We start from the raw sequence: 24,547 nt of genomic DNA, 5'->3' as shown, positions 1-24,547 counted from the left end.
CCGCAGTTACAGAATACATAATAATACATTTAAGAAACAGAACAAAACAAAACATGAATAAACAGGACAAAACAACATCAATCAAGGGGGGGAAACAAGACAAAACATAGAACAATAACACAACAACAATACACAAAGCACATACAGTACATGAATTATTGTGTCATAGATCTGTTACTGATAATCAGTGAAAACATGAATAGGTAGTCTCAAGGTGAGAGGACAGCGCCGTTTTAAACAATTGAGGAGATGAAATTGACCGAATATGAACAGGTAGGTTGTTCCAGTCAGAAGGAGCTTTAAACCTAAAGGATTTTTTGGAAACTGAATTAGATACGTTTGGAACATCAAAGTAAACTCGTGCACAATGTCTCAGTTGGTGTCTAGAAGTAAAATGATTCATATACTGTTTGAGATACTGTGGGTAATTAAAGCACATACATTCAAAAATGAACTGTAACCAGTGCTGCTGTCGTCTTACTGTGGGAGATGGCAAGTTAAGGTTTTCATACATGGTGCAATGATAAGTCATGATGATCGGTCCAGTTATAGGTAAAAACACAAATCAGCCTGTTATAGCGCCACCATGAGGACCGTAGGATGTGCGTGCAAAGTGTCATGGCAATTGGATGATCTTAATCAGGATCATAGACTAGACTGTCACTGTATTGGTTTCTACAGACCATTTTGAAGCCACTTTTTCGTCAAATTCAAATCCGCCATCTTTGAACTTCCAGTCCCGAAAAGAAACCGCAAACGATTTGCAGCAACCGCAGCGAGGGCGGGGCTTTAGTCGGTAGAACCAGTAGAAGCCCTAGATACATACCCTACTTTATCATTAATTAAAACAATTAATAGGATCGTATTTTACTAAACGCATATCATGGCGGGGTTAAGTAGCTCCATTGAAAGGACTCAACCGAATCAAGTGACCCGACTCACAAGTCTGTGTGACAAACCGTTCAAGTTATGGCAAAACATAGTAACTATCAAATATCGACCAATCAGAAGAGGGGGCGGAGCTCAGTAACACCAATGAAGAACAAGGACTGTGAGTCATCTGAGTCCAATGACACCACCCACAAGTCTGTATGGCAATCAGATCAAAAGTTACATAGAAAAAAACAAAAAAAAACATGACCTTGTAGATCAGCTATTATCACTTCCTGTTTGGCGTTGAAGTTTGACGATTCGCCACGGTCACGCCGTTTTACAAAAACTCACCCTTAAATTTTTCATTGTTAAGGTCTTTTGTGTACGCTGAGCAAGTTTGAGGCGGATCTGACATTCCTCCTAGGAGAAGTTTGTTTAAGTACAACCCATGAAAATGGCTTGAAATGCGCAAAACACAACAATAAATTAAAATGGCTGACTTCCTGTTGGGTTTACGTCATGGCTCCATGAGACATTTTTATAAGTCGGGCCCTACTGATTAACTCAGTACAGCAGGATGGGAGTTCAGCCAGATGACTGAAATCATAAGTGATTCAATCAATCAGAGTCAGACTAAACCTGCGATTGTAAACTAACCTCATTGAACTTGATTGATGTGATGACAGAGGAAAAATAAATACCCTATTTGTTGTCATAACCAATCATTTTAGCTAGGATTAATTGCCTAATCAATAATTTTTTAAATTTAGGAGAGTACAGTAGCTACATGCCTACAGCAGAGTAACGCCAACTACTTTCAACAACTTTTAAGGAGAACTTAAAGGGATATTTCACTTTCAAAAAAACTTTTGGTGATTTTATCGTCTACTCAGGCTTTTGGGAGCCCCCCAGACAGTTTTTAAGTTGCTTGATTCAATATTTAGATATTAGATATTAATTTTATCAGACACGCCCCCTTCCTATACAAACCCATTGTAACTTCAAACTCCATTTTAAACATTTTAGATTCATGTCCTTGGTTCTGGTGACTCATACCTCCCCCCCTAATACGCGAGGGGGCCGTGTTTTTTCAATTACTTTTTTAATTTATTTTTAATAAACTAGGCAAGTCTATGTGGGACCGAAGTGGGTCCTAACTGGGGTGCCCATGTGGGCTATCAATGGGTTCTACCTGGATCCCTAGGTGGGCCCCAACTAGGCAATTATCTTGGACCCACGTTTTCCCTATGTGGGATCCAAGTGGGCTTACCTGTGGGATACACATGGGCCCGACCAAATTACACTCTTACACTGTGAGGTGGCTGTATGGTGGATCTGTGACGCGTCACGCTAGATACCAAACTTCTAGTCAACACAAATACACAACTTTAACAAAACTACATAATACCATCACAACATCAACACAACTACACCAACTATACCATCACTTCGAAACAGGCATGTGGGTTGTGTATGGGCCTGCACTAGTAAAAGTAAAAGTTTAGTAAAACTAGTAAAGTAAAGTCTGTCTGAATATCAGTTCATTCAATACACAAACAAAGGACTCACCTGCAGTTAGGTTCAATGAATTCATCAAGGTTTTCAGCTCTGAAAAAAAGAGAGACAATTCCATATTTTACGATAATATTAATTTATTAAATCATTGCTTTAACTACTTTGTACGACAAATAACAAAAATAGATGGTCTACAAGTTCACAACATGTTCACGTTGTGAGCTTGTTGTCAGCTATTTCCACTAAAGCTATTTTTGTATATTTTTTGTTTGGGGCCGGTGGTGTGTGTGTGTGGGGAAGGGGGGTGGGGGTACAATTTTGGGACATTGTTGACAATTTTATGATATGCCCCCGTCTGAATTCCAGGCTACTGGACGCTAAAAATAGTGTGGTCAAATGTAAACTGTGTGAAGGACAGAAAACATTGTCCACATCGAGTAACAGCCTTAGTTATGCCAAATTCAGGTGTGTGTGCGAAACTCCTGAAGCACTTAAGAAAAGTACTTGAGGTTATAAAACTAGTCTCCAAAGACCCCTCCGTCTCCCCCCAGATGGAGCTACTCCATCTAAACAGCTAAAAAAGCTATTTTTTTAAATCGCCACAGCATGTCACCCAGACTCAATTAAACAGATTGATTGCCAGGTATGCTGTTGAGGACATGCTTCCCATCGCAACGGTTCAGTCTGTTGCCTTCAGAGAATGCAGTGAAAGCAGGGCCACAGTGCAGAAAGACAACTACCTGGACATTGAATGTGCTAAAATGGAAGATAAGCTCTAAAATAATTGTGATGAATTAGAATATCTCTCGAACACCGCAGGCACGGTAGAGAAAAACTTTAATTTGTATTTGTATTAGTATTATTTTAAAGTAAAGTAACTAGTTACTTTTTTGAAAGCAGTAACTATAACTAGTTACTTTTTAAAAGTAACTTGCCCAACACTGTTTATAGGTCATGTAGTTGCTCAGTCTTTATTAATTTGGCTGGTTAAAAACCTCAGAATTAGCATTGTCCTCCGTACAGTCTTGCTGAGTTATAGTGTATAATTATATACCTAATCTACACTCCACCCCACCCCTCCCTCTCACTCACCACGCCTACGATTCATGTTTCTTTTCATAACTGTATTATGATGAAAACAATTTACAAAACCTTTAAGACTGCTCTAAGGTGTCAATTACCTTGTCTAGCAGCACCTCCACAGTGAAGGGCACCATGACACTCTCACAATAACTTAAGAAGATATGGTATGGTATTTTTTTTGTATGAACTGCATCCACTGTAATGTCATGACTGATACTGATTCGCTTTACCTCATAGTGGTAAGAGACCAGGAAAAAAAATTCAAATGTCCATGTGGACTGTATTAAGTCAACATGACCAAGGCATTGAAGTTGAACAGAGGCTCCAACTGGACTTAATGAAGAAATGATTTTGAATTGCCCTTTTTTCTCTTGACATAGTATTTAACAATACGGATGATACAGGTACTTCTGAGAGCCTGTACATGTAACCTCCGTCGCCATGGGATAAGCACTTTATATTTGAAATATGAACGTTAATGTAGATGTACGGGCCATAAATGGAGAAAGTGCAAACACCAGGTTGAAGTTCATCCATGACGGTCGTGACAGTCGACCGTCGTGTATACATGGTTATTACTCCCTCTAACATTTCACATGTTATATTATTAGTTTATTGAAATAATGTCATGCATATTTGTCCAGTGCATAGCCTACTGCAGGCCTTGTTGACTAGATTTAGAAGAGATTTTGAATCTCTTGCTCCTGAAATGATCGATTATTTTTAAGGGGAAAAGCCATCATTTAACATGTAAGTCAATGGATGAGAAGCAGAGATTGCCAGGCACAAATGGTAGTGTAGGTAATTAATGTATTTGTGCAAGATGACCCTGCTACTGTATATAAAATGTGTATATCACTCGTTCATCATGGTTCATGTTCAAATAGCTCAATCCAAAATATAATGCTGTAGGCCTAAGCATGTAATTAATGCTTAAACATAATTATGACCGGTATTTTTTTATCAGATGTCTGATAAATTTGAATCATTCCGGACATTGGGACCAGCAGATTACAATACTATAGCGCGACCCCTGGTATAGACCACATTGCTTAGCAGAGTTCAGTGATGCAAATGCATGTCAAGTTGATCAACAGATTGTATTATTCTCCAATGCAATAACAGTACTGAAATGAAGGCTATAAGGGCAATAATGGGATAAGTAACAAAAAAGTTACTTTTCACAGTAACGCATTACCTTTTGGTGTAAGTAACTAGTAAAGTAACTGAGTTACTTTTAAATGAAGTAACTAGTAATGGTAACTAGTTACTGGTTTTCAGTAACTAGCACAACACTGTTTATACTGTATGTAAATGAGGCTCTATTTTATTTTACCCACAGACTTTACGGATTGCAATAAGACAACCCTGGATGTCTTAAAAAGGTTTGGTTGTACAAAAGAGTGCGCCTCTCGCAGGCGGCTTCACAAGGCGAGTAAACTGGACACCGGCACTTCTGAATAAAGTGACTAAGATTGTCATTCAAATGTGTAATCCACAAAAGTGTTACTTAATTATTTCTAATCAAAGACAAATAAAATGTGGTGGATCTGCGTTCGCTATAAACACAAATGTTATAGGTTGAAATGGAAGTGTCGGGCCCACAGAGCGCAGGACTAGCCTCGCGTAGACAGACTATATCACTGCGTGGATATGAGTCTGGTTCTTCCATGAGGACGTTTTTTCGTTTTTTTTCCCAAGGGGCGGGATCAAAACAATGGCCCTTGACGCAATTGGTAACGGTTAGACCTACAACCAACTACCAATTACAGTCTCCCATATTCGAATACTGGGCCCTGATTGGTCACCCACGTCTTCTGGAGCAGGAAATGGATTCTCTATGGAGCGGTGCCAGACCCAAATCGCAGAGTGCATTTTTTTTTTGTACTCGCAGATTCGTCTGGTCCCAGGCTAGCGCAGGACAGCACTGCTCAAACCGTATCAGTCCATCCGATCGGAAAGACTCATGTTCAGGGGTTGACACATTAACGGTTGCCCGACTGCCCGTGGAAAGTAAGTAAAACGTTCGGGCAAGTGGAGATTGCTTTGAGGTTGCCCGACGGGGCAATTGCGTTTGAGTGGGGAAGCAACTGTCTTTGGTTCGTCATAAACAGAACACAAGATGTCTGTGAGATAATTTGGCATAAATATTGAGGTATGTTCATATCGCGCAGCCCCAGAATACACACGTAAAGTAAAAAATGAGTGTTAAAATGAAAGGTAATTCAAAATGTACCTATCGCAATTTACTTTTCTGGTACGTGGGCATAACCTTTGGACAAGTAGAACATGACCTTTACTTGCCTGACGGGCAAGTGCCTCTGAGACCTTAGTGTCAACCCCTGCATGTTGCATTCACAATTTAGGTGTTTTTTCAAAGACTTATTCCTTCATTAGTCCTATGAAATAAAATAAAAGTTCATGCGGTCATGGAAACAAACAGAGCTTTCTTTTTTATCTCTCTCTCCAAGCGTGCAGCGAGTTGAGACATTGGTATGTTTCACTTAGTTGGCCCCACCCAAAAATATATGCAGTAGTTCACCCATAAAACTCACCTGCTGTTCCTGGAATCTGGTTGGATGCAGTATCTGCCACTGAAACGAGAGAGAGAGAGAGAGAGAGAGAGAGAGAGAGAGAGAGAGAGAGAGAGACTCAATGTTTAAGTAAATTCATGTGTATCATCTGCACTCAGAAGCTTTTAACCTGTTGACGGGAGCTTACCGGATGTAAACAGATACGTGTTCCAGCCTTGGTCTTGGGCAAACTTGTAAACACATCCAAACAGATCAGGAAACATCTCCATCAGGTCAAAGTGAGCTGCATCGTCAGCACTGTGAACACAAAGCAGTGGTTACTGAACACATAATCTCTCAAGCACCAATGCTCTAAACATGTAGTGTTGTTGTTAATACGAATAAACACAGAAGCACCCGGGAGGTAGTGGACTTAGAAAGGGGAGCCAAACTGTTTCTACACAAAGGAGATGGTGCCCCCAGAGGTAAATCATGTTTTCCCCCCTTTTTAGCTAATAATAAAAGCCTATTATTGGGCAATGGGGATCCTTGGAGACGCTGCTGTGGTGCTGTGCTGCTCTGCCAGAAGCGCTTCCCTTAAAACGCCATAAAAATAAGGGCAGGAGGATAATAATAATAGTTATATAGTAGTAGGATGGCATTCAAACAATGCCCCCCTAAAAAAAAGAAAAGAAAAAAAAATATGTATATTTTTTTTTGTATTTTTTTTTTAATGTAAATTTCGACTAGTCGACTAGTTGACTACCACTGGGTCAAATTAGTCGACCTGTAAAAATCTCTAGTCGTGAAAGCCCACACACACACACACACACACACACACACACACACACACTCTTAGTTTTTCAGTTTCCATTACATAAAGCTATAAAAGCTATTTTAAATTAAATTGCTTAATGGATTCCCTATTATAGTTGTTCAAAGTCCTGTACTGTTGTGTTCATTGTAGGAAAACACCACAAACTGTATAATAAATACAAAATAACAACTTGATAATGGCTAGACTGAACCATAATGTGTGGCCCACTAGGTCGCTTTTGGTAAATGGATATTTTACTAAACATGCTAAGCATTACTAAACATTTACAAGTCTCCATGTGTCGTTTTTAACTGTTATTCAACTTACTAGTGCGCATGGAGATTGTGTATGAAACGCAGCAGTCCAAATAAGTTCCCAGGGTAGGGCTTCTCTTCAGATACATCCAACTTCTGAAGCAGCTCAGATGGGAACTATAAAAACATAAAACTTAATGTAGTTCACACAACAGTAGTGTGGTTATAATCCTCAGAAAAGATTGATCTCTGATAAATTAAAGTTCATATCAAGTATTTTTCTCACCCAAAAAACATCCATAAAGGAGTTTTATAGTACCTCAAACTTGGCTCTGTCTTGGCCCTAATTTAGCATTCCAGGATCTATTAATTATACCAACATGCTCATTAATATGCCGATATAACACGCCCCTGGAATATCCTACCCTCCCCCCAAAAAGAAATGAATAAATGAATAAATGACTAAATGAATACATTAATAAATGAATAAATGAATAAATGAAACAGCGACACAATAATGTCTCACACACACACACACACACACACACACACACACACACACACACACACACACACACACACACACACACACACTACATTACAGTCATTTAGCAGATGCTTTTATCCAAAGAGACTTACAATAAGTGTATTCAACATAGGTAGGGAACGAAAACTACTAATCACCAGAAGTATTAAGTGCATTTTCTGCAAAAACAAGCGACCAAGAGTATACCTAGCGCTAAGGTAAAAGTGCTATATATCAGCTACCTACTTTATTAAACAGATGAGACAAACTAGCTAAATCAAATGAGCACGAGCTAAAACAAATAATTGTATCGACTAAACAATATCCAATAAAACAATAAAACAAGTGTTCGTACAACTAGTTAAGAACGAGTAGGCCAGGCAAAGAGGAAGGGTAGTGTTTCCTGAAGAGGTGGGTTTTCAGCCTGCGGCTAAAGATGGGCAGTGACTCTGCTGTCCTGACATCAGTGGGAAGTTCATTCCACCACTGTGGGGCCAGAACAGAAAAAAGTCGTCACCGTGTGGATCGGCCAGAAGGACCCTTGAGTGACGAGGCAATCAGTCGCCCGAGGTGGCAGACCGAAGTGGTCGGGCAGGGGTGTAGGAAGGAGCTGTTCCTTTCACTGCCCTATAGGGTAGCACCAGGGTTTTAAACTGGATGCCAGCCGCTACGGGGAGCCAGTGCAGAGAACGGAGAAGGATAGTTGTGTGGGAGAACTTGGGCGGTTGAACACCAGACGAGCCGCAGCTTTCTGAACAAGCTCCAGAGGTCTGATGGCAGATGCCGGAGCACCAGCAAGGAGGGAGTTGCAGTAGTCCAGGCGGGAGATGACAAGAGCCTGGATGAGCACCTGGGCTGCCTTCTCCGTGAGGAAGGGGCAAATCCTCCTGATGTTGTAGAGGAGGAATCTGCAGGACCGTGTCACTGATGCGATGTTTGCCGAGAACGACAGTTGATCGTCCAGGGTCACACCCAGATTCTTCGCAGTCCGAGTTGACGTCACCACAGCATTATCCATGGTGATGGCCATGTCTTGGTGCGGACAGCCCTTCCCCGGGAGGAACATCAGCTCGGTCTTGTCCAGGTTGAGCTTCAGGTGGTGCGTCGACATCCACTCTGAGATGTCAGCCAGACAAGCAGCAATGCGTGCCTCCACTTGTGTGTCAAAGGGGGGGAATGAGAGGATCAGCTGGGTGTCATCGGCATAGCAGTGGTAGGAAAAGCCATGGGAGTGGATGACAGCACCAAGAGATGTAGTGTAGAGAGAGGAAAGAAGGGGACCCAGAACCGAGCCTTGGGGAACCCCAGTAGTGAGCCTGTGTGGTTCTGACACAGACCCTCTCAGCATCACCTGGTAGGAGCGACCCGTCAGGTAGGATGCAAACAGGGAGAGTGCAGAGCCTGAGACACCCATCCCCTTAAGGGTGGAGAGGAGGATCTGATGGTTCACTGTGTCAAAGGCTGCATACAGGTCCAGGAGTATCAGGACGGAGGAGAGAGAGTTCGCTCTAGCAGCATGGAGCGACTCAGTCACGACTTTGTGGGTCACTCCGACCCACTTTGAACCCAGACTGGTGGGAGTCCAGGAGGTTGTTCCTGGACACACACACACACACACACACACACACACACACACACACACACACACACACACACACACACACACACACACACACACACACACACACACACACACACACACACACACACACACAGTTCGCTTGCTGGAGAAGTATGGCAATGCCACACTGGCTGTTGTCCAATCAGAGGCTGACTTTAGACATGAATATGCACGCTAATCAGGTGTTTATGTATATTCACTGGTGTGACCTAGAGGGATGTCAGAGACGTGTGCAGCGTTCTCCCACCCATTCTCAGTAGTTTCGCCCAGCACTGGGCGGGGCTTCTTTTGCTCTACATTAGAAGAGTTGGGAACGGTGGCCGTTGTCACATTCTAATACAGTCCAAATACCACATCTCAGCACCAGCCTTAGTGGCGTCGGAGGGGCGCAGTCTCAAGCGAACTTAAGCCACGAGAAGCACGACCGAGCGCGCTAAAGTGCGCGAGTTGCTGTGCTGAACTCGGACGGGGCCTACTCAGTCCGAGTTACGTACCGATAGGCACAGAATCGTAAATTATCGGGATCGAACTGGGAACCTCGCCGTTCCCATCGGGCCACTCTACCCCTGAGCCACTGCCGACTTCTCATGATTGCTGTTGTAATGATTCATCAGGTCATTGTCAGACACAGCCAGTGGCACTCCTCTCTAAAATGTGAACTATTCTCAGATTGAACCCTCTAGGCCGGGGTCCAATCAAAAGATAGAAGGGACAGGATTTTGTATTTTCTACAGGAAAAAGCCTCTTTGGGTTCTCTGTGAGAAGTTATGAGGATTTTGCAAAAGTATGGAAGATGGGCAGCTTTTTGATGCTCAAGGATATAGAGACTATTGGACTTTATGTTATGGACCTTTAAGAAAAGAATTTGTCCTTAATGAAATATATTTTCCTGAACATACAATATTTGTTTTACTTGATTCACAATATTTAATCCCGGACGCTATTTTATTTATAGAATAGTATAGAGTATACTACAAAGTATCTTGGAACTGAATGACGTTATATTTAAAACATTACTGTAATCAATTATTATATATTTGTATATATTAAAACGAACTAAACTAAAAGGACATTTAAATAGAAATAAAGAATAGAAGGTTTACAATACAGACAAAATAAGTGAAATTGAGTCTAGTTTTTTCTCTCTCCCACTAGTAATAAAGTCACCTTGCGTTTCCATGTGTTGAAGTGTCCCTGCTCAGCATACTGGTCAAACCTCCTGATGAGATTATTTCCTGGACAGTTCACAAACTTCACAACTTCCTCTTTATTTCCAATCATTCTCAAGTAGACTACTTTGCTGGAAAATGAATGAATACTGAAAGCATTAAATATATGTACCGTACCATTGGATCAAAAAGGTTAAGATGAGCTGAAATAATGTTTAGATATCATGAATAATATGTGGAAGGGAAAATGTTGGACTGTGTCTATCGTACCTCTCATCTGACCAGAAGGGATGAGCCAAGCATTCCTCAGCAGTAGGTCTTTTCTTTGGGTCTTCATGGATCATCCTCTCAATGAGATCCTTGGCGACCTCATCCTGAACATGATCCAGGTTGTACTTTCCATCCAGAATGTTGAATTCACATCTAGCACCACTGCCAAATGGATGATGTCCTCCAGAAAGGATGTAATAGATCAACATCCCAGCCACCTTAAGAATGAGCATGAAAATTAGTATGAATATTTTATGTTAATATTATATTAATTAAATTGTTCTCACGCAGAATAAAAAACAACCTGGATATCACTGCTTCTTTTATATCTTATGGAAGATGGACCGCTTTCCACCACTATCGTTTCCTTTGCCCTCCAGCGTTTCGTTCCTGCACAGCTTGTGTAATGGGTTGTTTGTCCTTCACGTAACAGTCGGCTTATTCCAAAATCTGCTAATCTTGCCTTGCCCTCAATATCTACAAGGCAAATTGGGCATATCAATATAGAAAAGGGTTTTAGATTAAGCAAAAATACATTCAGCATGTGTTGTTCATCATTGTGGTCAGGTGGAAATGGAAAAAGAACACACATAACCACTTTGACTTATGCCGCATAGTGATGTGTTTAAGCTTGTAGATCGGCTATTTTTCTACTATTGTGTGACACTAGTTTGATGAAGTATGGCACCGATTAAAAATAATACGTTCAAATATGGAGATATGAGGTTTCTGTCCGTTTGGTTTCATTTTGTTTCATAGCTTACCAATGAAGACATTCTGAGGCTTGATGTCCCTGTGAAGAATAGGAGGATTGTGACCATGAAGAACTTTTAAGCTCTGGAGGAACTGATGTACCAGCTGTTTCTTCTTCAGTTCAGAATGGTGAACAGTGATGTATTCTTCCAGTGTGTATTCACATAACTGAAGAGCAAGGTAACCAAAGTCCTTATCCTCTGCAAAGTCAACATATTGTACAATCGAAGGATCAGCAAGCTCTGGAAGACGTACAAAGTGTTCTTCATTCTTCAGCTCTTCATAGTTGAATTTAATCAATCTCTTCACAGCTACTTCAGTGCCGTCAGCGCTTAACCCCAAGAACACCTCAGTTCCAGCACTTCCCTTTGCGATGCGGAATTCATCATCTTTCACAAACACAAATCTTCCAACTTTGGTAACTTTAGAGTCATCAATGTTTGCAAGCTTCTCCAACTGTTTACTCCATCTTGCACTGACTGGGAGCCAACTTCGTGGTTTTGGTGATGGACTACAGTTGGGGTCATTATTCAGATCCTCTTTCTCGTTTGATCTTGATAGATCTGTAATGTAGACATGGAAACTTCACATTCTGTATGTATACACACACACACACACACACACACACACACACACACACACACACACACACACACACACACTAGCAACCGTCTATTATTAGACTGTAGCAACGATGGTTTTACCAAACTTTTTGGACTTATAAAGTTATTCCACTGAAATGCTGATTCTATTTGAACTTTTTGTATTAAGTATTCTATTCAACACAATTTCATATTAATGCTTTTAAATGTATATTCCATTGATGTTGTCATTTTGTTTAAACTTTTTGTACCTTCAAATGCCCATTCTGTTTAAATACATTTTCTACTGTACATCATATACTTTGTTGGTATTTTCAGCGAGCCCACGCAGTTTCTGCAGGAACTGCCTTTTCTTGTTTCAAATATCATCGCTGTCAGGCAGAAACCAGCTATCAAAAGCTTTAGTATTTTCTTTAATAAATCAGTGTTATTGAACACCCTTTATGTCTGTGTGTGGGTGGATGGATATAAATGAATTACACCTGAGTGTTTTAACTGGTAAACCCATGTTTCCCAGATTCAAACCTGGGTCTCTCGTGTGGAAAGCCAACATCTTAACCACTAACCTAAAGGGGAATTCCCCCTTGTCTGGGGGAGATATTAGGTTTTTGGTCATCAGGCGGAGGCTCTGAGCCACTACTGCTACATGTGCACTTACCTTTTGGTTTTGGTTTCCAGGAATAACCTACTGGTATTAGGTCATTCCTGTGGATGTTCTTCAGAACATTCATCACAATCTGAGGTGCATTTCTGGAGTAGCTCTGCACAATCAGCTTGGCGATGGTCGTCTTGTCATTCTTCTCCAGTAGGCCCTGTGGGATTGGTTCAAGGTCTTCAAGGACAGCAGACTGTCGCAGATGAAACTTGAAATTCTCGAACTCCTTGGCGTTCAGCTCGTTCAGAGTTTTCAAGAGGTGTTCCTCAGGCACGGTTAAGTCCTAGCACAAACAGAGGAGACATCTCAGTTTCATTTTATCCCATTTTTTTGGGGGTGTTAAAGTAAACACAGGCGAATACACATAAAAACATTCAGGACCTCTCCCCCCATAAAAAAAGAAAGAAGTCATAATTCAGTTATGAAAAGAAACATGAATTGTAGGCGTAGTCAGTCGTGTGAGTAACAGGGAGGGGGTGGAGCTTAGTGGTTCACACAACACTCAACAGCCCCACACAAAGAGACTGAGGGCCCTATTATGCGCATCTTATTTCCACGTCTTATGCGGTAACTAAGTCATAACGCCACCATTTTATGCAAACGCAAACACTTAAGGCTTAAAGGGATAGTTCACCCCAAAAATGACTTAGTTTCCATCAATTACACACCCCATGAAGCCTTGAATTCATGGATATTGTTTAGTTTTTGTCGCATTCCTAAGCCAATAATTTGATGACCGGCGGAGACTCAATGGAGACTCTTTGAGTCCAGTGTCATCAAATTATTGGCTTAGGAATGCAACAAAAACAGAAAAAATCTCCTAATTCAAGACTCCATGCGGTGAGTAATCGATAGAAATTTTGGGGGTCAACTTTTTAAGACTCGCCAGCATATTTAACGCCTGGGGGAGTGTTCATATGTGACCCACCACAACAACGGATAACTCATCTAGGCTTTTTTCATTTTCATTTTTCCATGCCATATGAAAGCAGGGAATCATAGCTACAAATTGACATATTGCTTGTGCAGTTTGACTCACCAGTTTTCGAGATATGGCTTATAGAATGATGCCTTGTAGAGATTCAGTTAAAATCATTGAACTGAGATAGCAGGCCTCAAAGTGCCTCTTCTGAGATCTATGAGATTTTCACACCTATCCCAGCATGCATTGCCCATACCTAGGGTATGGGCAATGATGACGCGGAGGAGAGAACTCGCAACCAGCGGCCACAGTGTCCCCTGCCGGAATCGAACCCAGGACTTCTAGCTACGAGGCGACAGCGCTACCGACTGTACCACCGTGCTCCTGTGCCATTTGCATTTCTGTCTAGGAAAGTAATCAATCAATCAATCAAAACACATCCAATGTATAGGAGTGCTTTTCTCGGTAGCCTACTCAAAGATGCTTTACAAGAACAGATTTATGTAATTAAAAGGTAAAAAGGGGGATTAGAATTAGGTGATGGATGCGAGCCATTGTTGGTGCTTGGAACTACAAAAAGTATGGCAGATATAGGCCTCAGATCTATCGGATTGTTCATGTTTGTTTATCACTTTGTTAATAACTTATCATTGTTGCAACTGCACCACAGAGACTGCATGATAGAAGATGCAAATTCTGGTATGATTTTTTTTATCAGCAGTTGAAGGTGAAAATGTATAAAGACTGAGTAACTACATGGCCTACAACTATCTATCTAAATATATCAATCAGTCAGAGAGGAATATATCAGTCTCTTAACTTTTTGGGTGAGCTCGGAATCGGTTTGAAGTCAGTTTTACAACCCTGCTGAATGTGCTGATACAGCGCTGTTACTGCTGCTCTGTCAGCATTAAAAGCCATTCACACTGAGAACTATAATCTCTCTCTCTCTCTCTCTCTCTCTACAATGGTGAACGATATAGTTTTAGTTTATAGTTAGTTATAGTGTAGGGTGACCACCTTCAAACAGACCCATTGAGGGACAGACGTACCCGTTCCGCGGGACATAGCGGAACACATGCACGCGCGCGCAGCGCGCGTGCATGAGGACCTCCCGTTCGCGCGCGCGAATTTTTTTTGCGCGGTTCTGGCCGGATTGGGTTCGTTTTTGGTTTCTTTATTTTGGTTTTAGGGTTAAGATTAGGGTTAGGTTAGGGTTATGTTATTTAATTCTTATTTTTGCCTGATTTTACCGATTTATTTTTGTTTTTTTCCATATCTTTGATTTTCGGGACATTGCTCTGCTTGTGCGGGACGCGGGACAGAGGGTCCAATTTCGGGACTGTCCCGCGAATTTCGGGACGGGTGGTCACCCTATAGTGCTCAGTGTGAATGGCCCTTTACACTGTCTAAAATGTTACTGTTGCTCTGGATTACACGCTCTTGTCAAACAAGATGTTATAAATTATCTTGTGAGACGACAGAGAGACGAAGAGTTTCTGTTCTTTGTAGCCTATGTGTGTTGCACGGAGCTACAAACAGTAAATGCCATGTGACGCAGCACTACTATGAAGGAGCCAGCTTGACAGACCCAAAACAGCATGGCTACAAATATTGCAGAAAGCTACCAATGTACAAAACTATGGAGAAATTGTCTGATATTATTGTTCCCTGTCACAAGCAACTAATTTATATCTTGATTGATTGATTGAATACTTTATTAGACGAAAATGTAAGCAGCACTGAAGTACAGCACACTCGGGCTAAAACGATAACACAAAAAATAATATATATTTACAGGGGAGAAAAAGAAAACATATAAAAATGGGGGAAAGTGGTTGTGGGTGTCCTGATCCTTTAATGTACTGTAGGATACATTTCTATATGCAATGTTTATCAAACATATTTGGATTCATTAAATGTATTTACATAATATAGGCACATATGTCAGTGATAGCAAAGTCTAATGCTGCGTTCACACTTGCAGATACAAAGATACAAAAATACACAGCATAAAAACACTAATGTCTACAGTTTCTACCTACAGTGAATGTCTACAATGCATTTAAACACACAGCTCTGGTCTTCAGTTAGTTTGGTGTGTAAATAAACATACCTTCCGTGATAGATGGTTCCCCATGTTTATGTCTTCCTGGCTGCTTCTCCTAATGGTTCTGGTGACAAGAGAAAACAACAGTGACATTTACATTAACTGTGTACGTGTGTTCATGTATGTACTATATACTATATGTCTAATAGTCAATGCATACATTTCATGGATTCAATTTTTGATGATTATTAAGTATTTAAGTAGCCTTAGATAAAGACTCTCGCAGATGTATTTTATCAATTTTGAAATCCTTTATCTCTACGAGAGTCTTATCTACCACCCCAACCCCCCCCCCCCCCCCCCCCCAGATTGCCCTGAAATGTCAGCTCCAAAGCTCGAACTTCTCCAAACATGTACAAATGCTAAATATAAGGTGCTTACCCGCTCCCCCAAATGTTAACTCGGTGTCCGTTGTGTTTGTGTAATGTATTAGTCCATATAACACTTCTTTATACCAATAAAGAAGTGTTTTGTTCCCGTCTGTGGCCGAACGCCATTCCCCCCCTCGTTTACATCCTGTTCACATTGAGTGTAATTCCGAATTTCACCGGATGCGCCCCGCCACCACCGCGCATTGGGAACCTCCGACAGAATTGGCCACAGACGGGATTAAAACACTTATTTATTGAAAGATATGGACTAATACATTGCACAAACACGCCTTACACCGAGTTAACATTTGGGGCAAGCGGGTAAGCACCTTATATTTAGCATTTGTACATGTTTGGAGAAGTACGGTTTTTGGAGCTCACATTTCACAGCATTCTGGGGGGTGGTAGGTAGATAAGACACTCGTAGAGATAAAACATGTTAAAATCGATCAAATACATCTACGAGAGTTTTTTTTATCTAAGGCTATATTAGATAAAGAGCGAGAGAGAGAGGATATGAACAGTATAATTATTTTTCGTCCACAAATACCTACTGTCTGTCTCAAATTAAGACGGATCAGGATCACTGATTGTCTGCGCTTCTGCGAGGTTGGTGCCCTGTGCTTCAGCACCTCAAGTATCGTTGGATAAGCCACTACTGCCTGTGTCCATGTTTCACATTCAACCCGGACAAAACCCTACGTCCTCTGCCAGTACTGCTCCCGGGTTGGCTACAATGGGAAACATGGCCACAGGCTGACTAAATAAGTCATTTAAACGGGTAGTTTGGTCCCCGTCCCGACCTAAAATATGTTGTGCCCAACCAAACCTTAAACATCTGTACGCTCTGGAATCTACCATTAGCTTTTGGATACGATGTGGAGAAAAGGGTAAACAGCGGAGCCATGGCGGCCGTTCAACCGATTCTGGGAGACCTCGGCATAGGACCGAGCTGTAATAGCGGAGTGAGAGGTTCTTAATGGGGCTAGTGCAAAACATGCTCGCGCGTGTGTGTCCTTTGCATACGCCAACGCATATAAAAGCTATATTTAAAGTAAAATACCCGTGACAATGCGTACAGTAACGATCATAGGTATAATTTTAAAATGTCAGGTTATGCTACTAGCTCCCCTAGATAACCTCTACCGTTCCGAGATGAGCGATAGAGGAGGGAGAGGTTCTAAATGAGGCTACTACGTAGGCTACAGTATAGCGTTTATACTACAGCACTGTAAACTAGAAGCCCACAAGTGATTCAATTGCATAACACAAACACCGATATTTGTTATACAGAACTTTTGCAACCCTTCCCTTCCCCAACTGTAAATAACTTGTATTAAGTTGTATGTAACGTGTTATAAGTTAACGTCGTTGTTACCTGTCACAGATGTCTAGTAGCGGGGCCATATTACCAGGGAAATGTTGAAATAAATACACATAGATTCATTCCCGATACAAAATATTACAACATTATGCTCCTTCGTCATGTTGATAAGCAAAATCATTCCATGGAGTTCTCTGTATCCATATAGTATAATATATCTAGAGAACGGACGGCCCCACCGGCCCCGTTCCCACCAAACTATTTTCAATGCTCACCAGCGTAATCGTATGGAGTACCCGGAAGTATACCTCTACCTGGAATAGAGCATGCGCACTAGCGTTTCAGACGAAAAAAGCATGCGCAGCAGCGTACTTAAAGGGGGAAATCTTGCAATCCCAGATTTGACCACCAGGTGACGGCAGCTTCCCTAATCCGCCGTGGTTCTGGGGGCTGGGGACTATCTGACTGTCACGAGTGACGCACTGTGTCTATGCTAGAGGCGGACAACAACATGTTCACTGAAGCAGGCGGAGTCTCCACTGTTAAAATCATCATAACTCCCTGAACCTACAACCGATTTTCTGGCTGTTAAGTTTGTAAAAAATGCCAAACGTATGTATACTTGGTTACATCTAAAATTAATATTTTCATACCAAAAATACTTATCTAATCCAAGTAACAGTAATAGTCACAAAACATTTCTGTCAGTCCAGTCACCGAAAGAGACAATATGAAATATGCAGATATGCCACATTGCATAATTTCTGCCTTACATCCAACATCATCCTCCTATGCTATTCAGGTCAGAACACTATCTGGCTATCTATGGCAAATGAAATACATATTTGTTATATATAATTTTGGCACAACATCGATTGCTATCAACTTTGAAAGATAAGATTATTATTATTATTATTATTATTATTATTATTATTATTATTATTATTATTATTATTATTATCAAGATCATTGACCAATTTGAGCTTTTCTTTCATTTGTTTTTTATTTGTTTTTTAACAAAAGCACACTATACAAATTGAATCGGATTGAGACACTGACAGCCTGTGTTCTGTATTTGAATGGCACCGAAACCATGACACATAACACATAACACTCCAAGACAGTTGAGAGCAATTCCAACATCAAAGTCGCAGAGCATTAGCTATAAAGCTAGAAAAGGTGCTCTTTGGAGCACAGGTCTCCACCAGGTCAGGTAAGTTATTGTGGGCAAGCAATGTTTGGAATTCATTCATTATAGAGGTGAATGGAATCTGCAGAAGTTGAGGGATTATTGTTGATGAAGTTATTGCACAGACATGTTGATTTGAGTGTAGAATATAGTTTTGTGTTTAACTTACTGTTAACTGTATTGTTATTAATGCTATAATAGGCCAACGTGAAAAGGTTGGCATTTCTTCCGTGGCCTTTCACAGCAATCGGACACTGTGTTCATGATTTGAGGCATTTTGTTCAAAGCAAACCACTCCTATCTCCTGCTAACTTTAGATGCCAATCTTAGCCAATCAGGATGAATATGAAAAATCGGACAGACAGATATGTCTTGATTGATTGAATACTGATGAATACTTCATTAGTCAGAAATGTAAACAGCACAATATACAGTCAGACATTTAGGCTAAAAGCATAACACAAAAACGTCCTGGGGACTTGTTTCCATTGTGGTCCTATTCAATTCATCAACATAGCAAAACAATAACACAATAATACATATCATCTGTGGTGATGATTTTTGTACAGGATCTCCTCTCTAGTCAGTAAGAATACATTGAGGACTCTAACAGGAGCACTCATTCAAGGTTACTTCGACTATGCATGCACCTCATACCATAGCACCAGGAAGGCCTTAAAAACAAGGCTCCAGACATCCCAAAACAAACTAGTAAGGCTACTGCTTGGCCTTACACCTACAACTCATCTAACCCCTGCTCATTTTGCTAGGGTGGGATGCCTCAGGGTTGAGGGCAGAGTTCTCAAACCTGAGCCATCCAACCCTAGCATATAAAGATATATAGGATATACGCTTAAAGGGATATTTCACTTTTCGGTCATTGTATCGTCTACTCAGGCTTTTGGGAGCACCCCGGACAGTTTTTAAGTTGCTTGATTCAGTATTTAGATATTTGATATTCATTTTATCAGACACACCCCGTTCCCATAGAAACCCATTATATCTTCAAACTCCATTTTAATCACGATAGATTCATTGAAAAAAAACGTCCTTAGTTCTGGTGACTGATATTGTCCTTCTAATGCGCGAGGAGACTTTTACAATTATTATTTTTTATATACAAAAAAGAAAATAAGAAAAAAAAAAAAAAAAAAACACTGCCCCTCACGTATTAGGAGGGCAGGATGAGTCACCAGAACCAAGGACGGGTGTTCTTGATGAATCTATCATGGTTAAAATGAGTAAAGTATAGTATAATAGTATAATGGTTAAAAAGAGTTTGAAGTTATAATGGGTTTGTATAGGAGGGGGTGTCTCTGATAAAATTAATATCAAATATTTAAATACTGAATCAAGCAACTTAACTGTCTGGGGGGCTCACATAAAATGACCCTACTACAATGCCCTACTACATGGTGACAGTTACCATTACTACGGCACTAAAAAAAGGTATCCCTATGGGCCAATTCAAACGTATTCGCAGGATTGGCAGTAAAGATGATTCTTTTCAGGTGCATGCAAAGGATCTACAGTGTCGGTTCAAACAAAGTGGCTATCCAGTCCAATGGATTCAACCTGCCGTAGACTAATTCAATAACACGTACACAATCAGATTGTTTGAAACCCAAAGAGAGAACAGACAGAACCAGAGAAAAACACTTCAACCGCTCTATTCTGTCCCAAGCTATACCTGTACCCATTAATATTACCCGCAATTTTCTACCCATTACCCGTGAAATACAGTTGTTGCTATATCCCCAAAATTGCTATTCTGTCCACACACACCTTTGGGAAAGCGCACAGCGGACTCTAAAACCACCCGCAAGAGCGCACAGACTGCAATGGATTCGTGGAGACGGTCCTTTGTCATTTTCTACCTGCTGGTTGTAATTGTGTTAATTGAGCACAATGTCACATCAGAAGATGTACAACATCAAGAGAAAAATATAGCTGCAAGCAGCGATAATACGGGGCCAGTGAATAGAGAGAGAGAGAGACATGGAAACGGAATAGATTGAAGAGAGAGAGAGAGTGACATTGAAACAATAGATTGATGAGAGAGAGAGATGGAAACATAATGGTTTTATTGGACATCTCAACCTACTTCCATTAACAGGATTCGAACTCTCAACCTTCAGACTAATAGGCTGCAACACTACCTATAGTGCTATAGCTTTGTCCAGGCTGATATTGTCTGTTGAAGATCATAAACTCTTGCCTTCTTTCATGAACCAAGCCCCTGTTTCACTAACACTAAGATCACTCGTTCACAAACCATTTACCAATGAAGAAATTGTACATCTCCTCAGAACCAAAACTAGTGAAAGTAGCCGATCTACAAGCTCACAAACCATGAAAAGTTGTGAGATTGTAGATCAGCTATTTTCAGAATGAAGTATGTCATACGTTGAAAAAACGTACTCTCAAATAAGCATTTCAGGTTATCTTTACCATTTGCACATGTATTCATTGATACAGTCATGTTGTTTGCAATTCAACTTAAATTAAGTCTGCATCAAGTGAGGCTTGAACTGGCGACCTTGAGATTGTGAGGCATTCATTTAAGGGAGACGCCATTGGCCCAACAGACAAGTAACTGTGAAAAAGGAGATTACACAGATGATACAGTTTCACGCAAATAGCTGAAAAATCCTGGGTTTAAGTGTTTTTCAAACTGCTCAAAATTGCGGACAATCTAAGGGCGGAGCTTACTGGTCAAAGCGATAGATGTGTTCCTCATGAGTCAAGGCACAAGTGTAAGCAAGTTTCACGACTTTCGGCCAAACGAGGCATGACTTTTGCCTGTTTAAAATTTGCATTTTCAAAAAATTGCTATAGCGCCCCCCTTTGGCCAATTGGAGTGAGATTGGTTTCAGTGATATTTGGAATGACTCTCTACATTACTGCAACGTTTCAAAGAAATGTGAGTCTTGCATGTATGTGTTAGGGGCAGATGAATAATTTTCATAAAACTGCAATAGTTAAAATCTATCTCCTCCTGGGATTTTTGAGCAATCTGCACGAAACGTTTAACACTTGAACTTTGGACCACTGCCTACAAAAATTTCCAACGGATTTTCCATAAGTGAAAAAATGCAGAAGTTAGGAGCCAATGACTGTTTTTCATATAATTCAAAATGGTGGGCGATCTAAAGGTCAGAGGTCAAAAGTCAGACCACGAAAGTTGTCGGGCATGAAGAGACGCATGTGTGTATCGAAGTTTCATGGTTGTAGGTCAAACAGGGCATGAGTTGTACCTGTTCAAAGTTGGCACTTTCAATTGTGTGCTATAGCGCCACCCTTTGACGAATGAGTGTGAGAATTATTTCTTGGTAGTTTTTCATGAGCATCTACCATATGGCCGAGTTTCGTAAAAAGCGTATGCACGGTTAAGCCAGAACTGGCAAAAACAAGTATTTTTCAAACTGCTCAAAATTGCGGAAAATCTAAGGGCGGAGCTTCATGGTCAAATCGATACGTGTGTTCCTCATGAGTCAAGGCACATGTGTAAGCAAGTTTCACGACTTTCGGCCAAACGAGGCATGACTTATGCCTGTTTAAAGTCTGCCTTTTCAAAAAATTGCTATAGCGCCCCCTTTTGGCCAATTGGAGTAAGATTGGTTTAAGTGATATTTGGAATGACCCTGTACATTTCTGCAAAGTTTCAAAGAAATGTGAGTCTGCATGTATGTTTTAGGCACAGATGAATAATTTTCATAAAACTGTAATAGTTAAAATCTATCTCCTCCTGGGATTTTTGAGCAATCTGCACGAAACGTTTAACACTTGAACTTTGGACCTCTGCCTACAAAAATTTCCAACGGATTTTCCATAAGTGAAAAAATGCAGAAGTTATGAGCCAATGACTGTTTTTCATATAATTCAAAATGGTGGGAGATCTAAAGGTCAGAGGTCAAAAGTCAGAGTGTGAAAGTTGTTCATCATGAGTAGACGCATGTGTGAATTGAAGTTTTATGGCTGTAGGTCAAACAGGGCATGAGTTGTACCTGTTCAAAGTTGGCATTTTCAATTGAGTGCTATAGCGCCACCTTTTGACGAAAGATTATGAGAATTATTTCTTGATCGTTTTTTATGACTATCTACCATATGGCCGAGTTTCGTAAAAAGCGACAGCACAGTTCAGCCAGAACTAAGATTAGCCTTGAATTGAGAGGGAGCGAAAAACAATTCGTAATATAGCTGCAAGCAGCGATAATACGGGGCCAGTGAGAGAGAGACAGAAAGACATGGAAACTGGAGAGAGAGAGAGAGAGAGAGAGAGAGAGAGATGGAAACTGGAGAGAGAGAGAGAGAGAGAGAGAGAGAGAGAGAGAGAGAGAGCCATGGAAACGGAATAGATTGAAGAGAGACATGGAAACGGAATAGATTGATGAGAGAGAGAGAGAGATGGAAACAGAATGGATAGATTGGACATCTCAACCTATTGCCATTAACAGGAATCGAACTCTCAACCTTCGGACTAGGATAAGGATAATTCCTTTTAACAGGTCGTTCATGAAAGTCCTTGTGGTCTTGTTTCCAATGAGAACCTGTGAGCAATTAGGGGTTAAGAGTATTGCTCAGGGACACATTTAATTTCATCGACGCATATGCTGGGATGGCCTGGAATCGAACCTGGGGCAACCAGGGCCTCTGGTTCCCTAGGCGTGCTCACTAACCACCCAGCTATGGCCGCCCCATGATAGGCTAATAGGCTGCAACACTACCTATAGTGCTATAGCTTTGTCCAGGCTGATGTTGTCTGTTGAAGATCATAAACTCTTGCCTTCTGTCATGAACCAAGCCAACACTAAGATCACTCGTTCACAAACCATTTACCAATAGAGAAATTGTATGTCTCCTCGCTACCGAAAACAGTGAAAGCAGCCGATCTACAAGCTCAGAAACACGTTGCTATCTGAAAAGTTTTGAGATTGTAGATCGGCTATTTTCAGAATGAAGTATGTCATACATTGAGAAATCGTACTCTCAAATAAGCATTTCAGGTTATCTTTACCATTTGCACATGTATTCATTGATACAGTCATGTTGTTTGCAATTCAACTTAAATTAAGTCTGCATCAAGTGAGGCTTGAACTGGTGACCTTGAGATTGTGAGGCACTCATTTAAGGGAGACGCCATTGGACCAACAGACAAGGACCTATGAAAAAGGAGATTACACAGATGATACAGTTTCACGCAAATAGCTGAAAAATCCTGGGTTTAAGTGTTTTTCAAACTGCTCAAAATTGCGGACAATCTACGGGCGGAGCTTACTGGTCAAAGCGATAGATGTGTTCCTCATGAGTCAAGGCACATGTGTAAGCAAGTTTCACGACTTTCGGCCAAACGAGGCATGACTTATGCCTGTTTAAAGTCTGCCTTTTCAAAAAATTGCTATAGCGCCCCCTTTTGGCCAATTGGAGTAAGATTGGTTTCAGTGATATTTGGAATGACCCTGTACATTTCTGCAAAGTTTCAAAGAAATGTGAGTCTGCATGTATGTTTTAGGCACAGATGAATAATTTTCATAAAACTGTAATAGTTAAAATCTATCTCCTCCTGGGATTTTTGAGCAATCTGCACGAAACGTTTAACACTTGAACTTTGGACCTCTGCCTACAAAAATTTCCAACGGATTTTCCATAAGTGAAAAAATGCAGAAGTTAGGAGCCAATGACTGTTTTTCATATAATGCAAAATGGTGGGAGATCTAAAGGTCATAGGTCAAAAGTCAGAGGGTGAAAGTTGTTCAGCATGAGGAGACGCATATGTGTATTCAAGTTTCATGGCTCTAGGTCAAACAGGGCATGAGTTGTACCTGTTCAAAGTTGCCATTTTCAATTGAGTGCTATAGCGCCACCTTTGGACGAAAGATTGTGAGAATTATTTCTTGATCGTTTTTCATGACCATCTACCATATGGCCGAGTTTCGTAAAAAGCGTATGCACGGTTCAGCCAGAACTGCGAAAAGTGGCA

At 40.8% G+C, this 24,547-nt stretch overlaps 1 protein-coding gene across 1 annotated transcript in view; it reads right to left on the bottom strand.

Moving 5' to 3' along the window:
• Positions 1–17,561, bottom strand: part of LOC311034239 (uncharacterized protein) — a 34,246-nt gene extending 16,685 nt beyond the window's left edge. The window contains exons 1-11 of the mRNA XM_084042062.1: positions 17,433–17,561; positions 15,690–15,747; positions 12,655–12,934; positions 11,406–11,957; positions 10,946–11,118; positions 10,642–10,859; positions 10,370–10,502; positions 7,129–7,232; positions 6,193–6,302; positions 6,027–6,065; positions 2,443–2,481 (exon numbers count right to left, since the gene is read on the bottom strand). Of these exons, the coding sequence (XP_083898188.1) occupies positions 2,443–2,481; positions 6,027–6,065; positions 6,193–6,302; positions 7,129–7,232; positions 10,370–10,502; positions 10,642–10,859; positions 10,946–11,118; positions 11,406–11,957; positions 12,655–12,934; positions 15,690–15,747; positions 17,433–17,461 (1,735 nt within the window). The 5' untranslated portion in view covers positions 17,462–17,561. The remainder of the gene's footprint in view (positions 1–2,442; positions 2,482–6,026; positions 6,066–6,192; positions 6,303–7,128; positions 7,233–10,369; positions 10,503–10,641; positions 10,860–10,945; positions 11,119–11,405; positions 11,958–12,654; positions 12,935–15,689; positions 15,748–17,432) is intronic.
• Between the last annotated feature and the right edge of the window lie 6,986 nt (positions 17,562–24,547).

Source organism: Gymnoscopelus microlampas, assembly GCF_963454915.1.
Source record: "Gymnoscopelus microlampas genome assembly, chromosome: 18".
NCBI classification, from domain to species: domain Eukaryota; kingdom Metazoa; phylum Chordata; class Actinopteri; order Myctophiformes; family Myctophidae; genus Gymnoscopelus; species Gymnoscopelus microlampas.
Note: the sequence above shows the minus strand (reverse complement) of the source record. Positions and strands in the feature narration are given on the sequence as shown.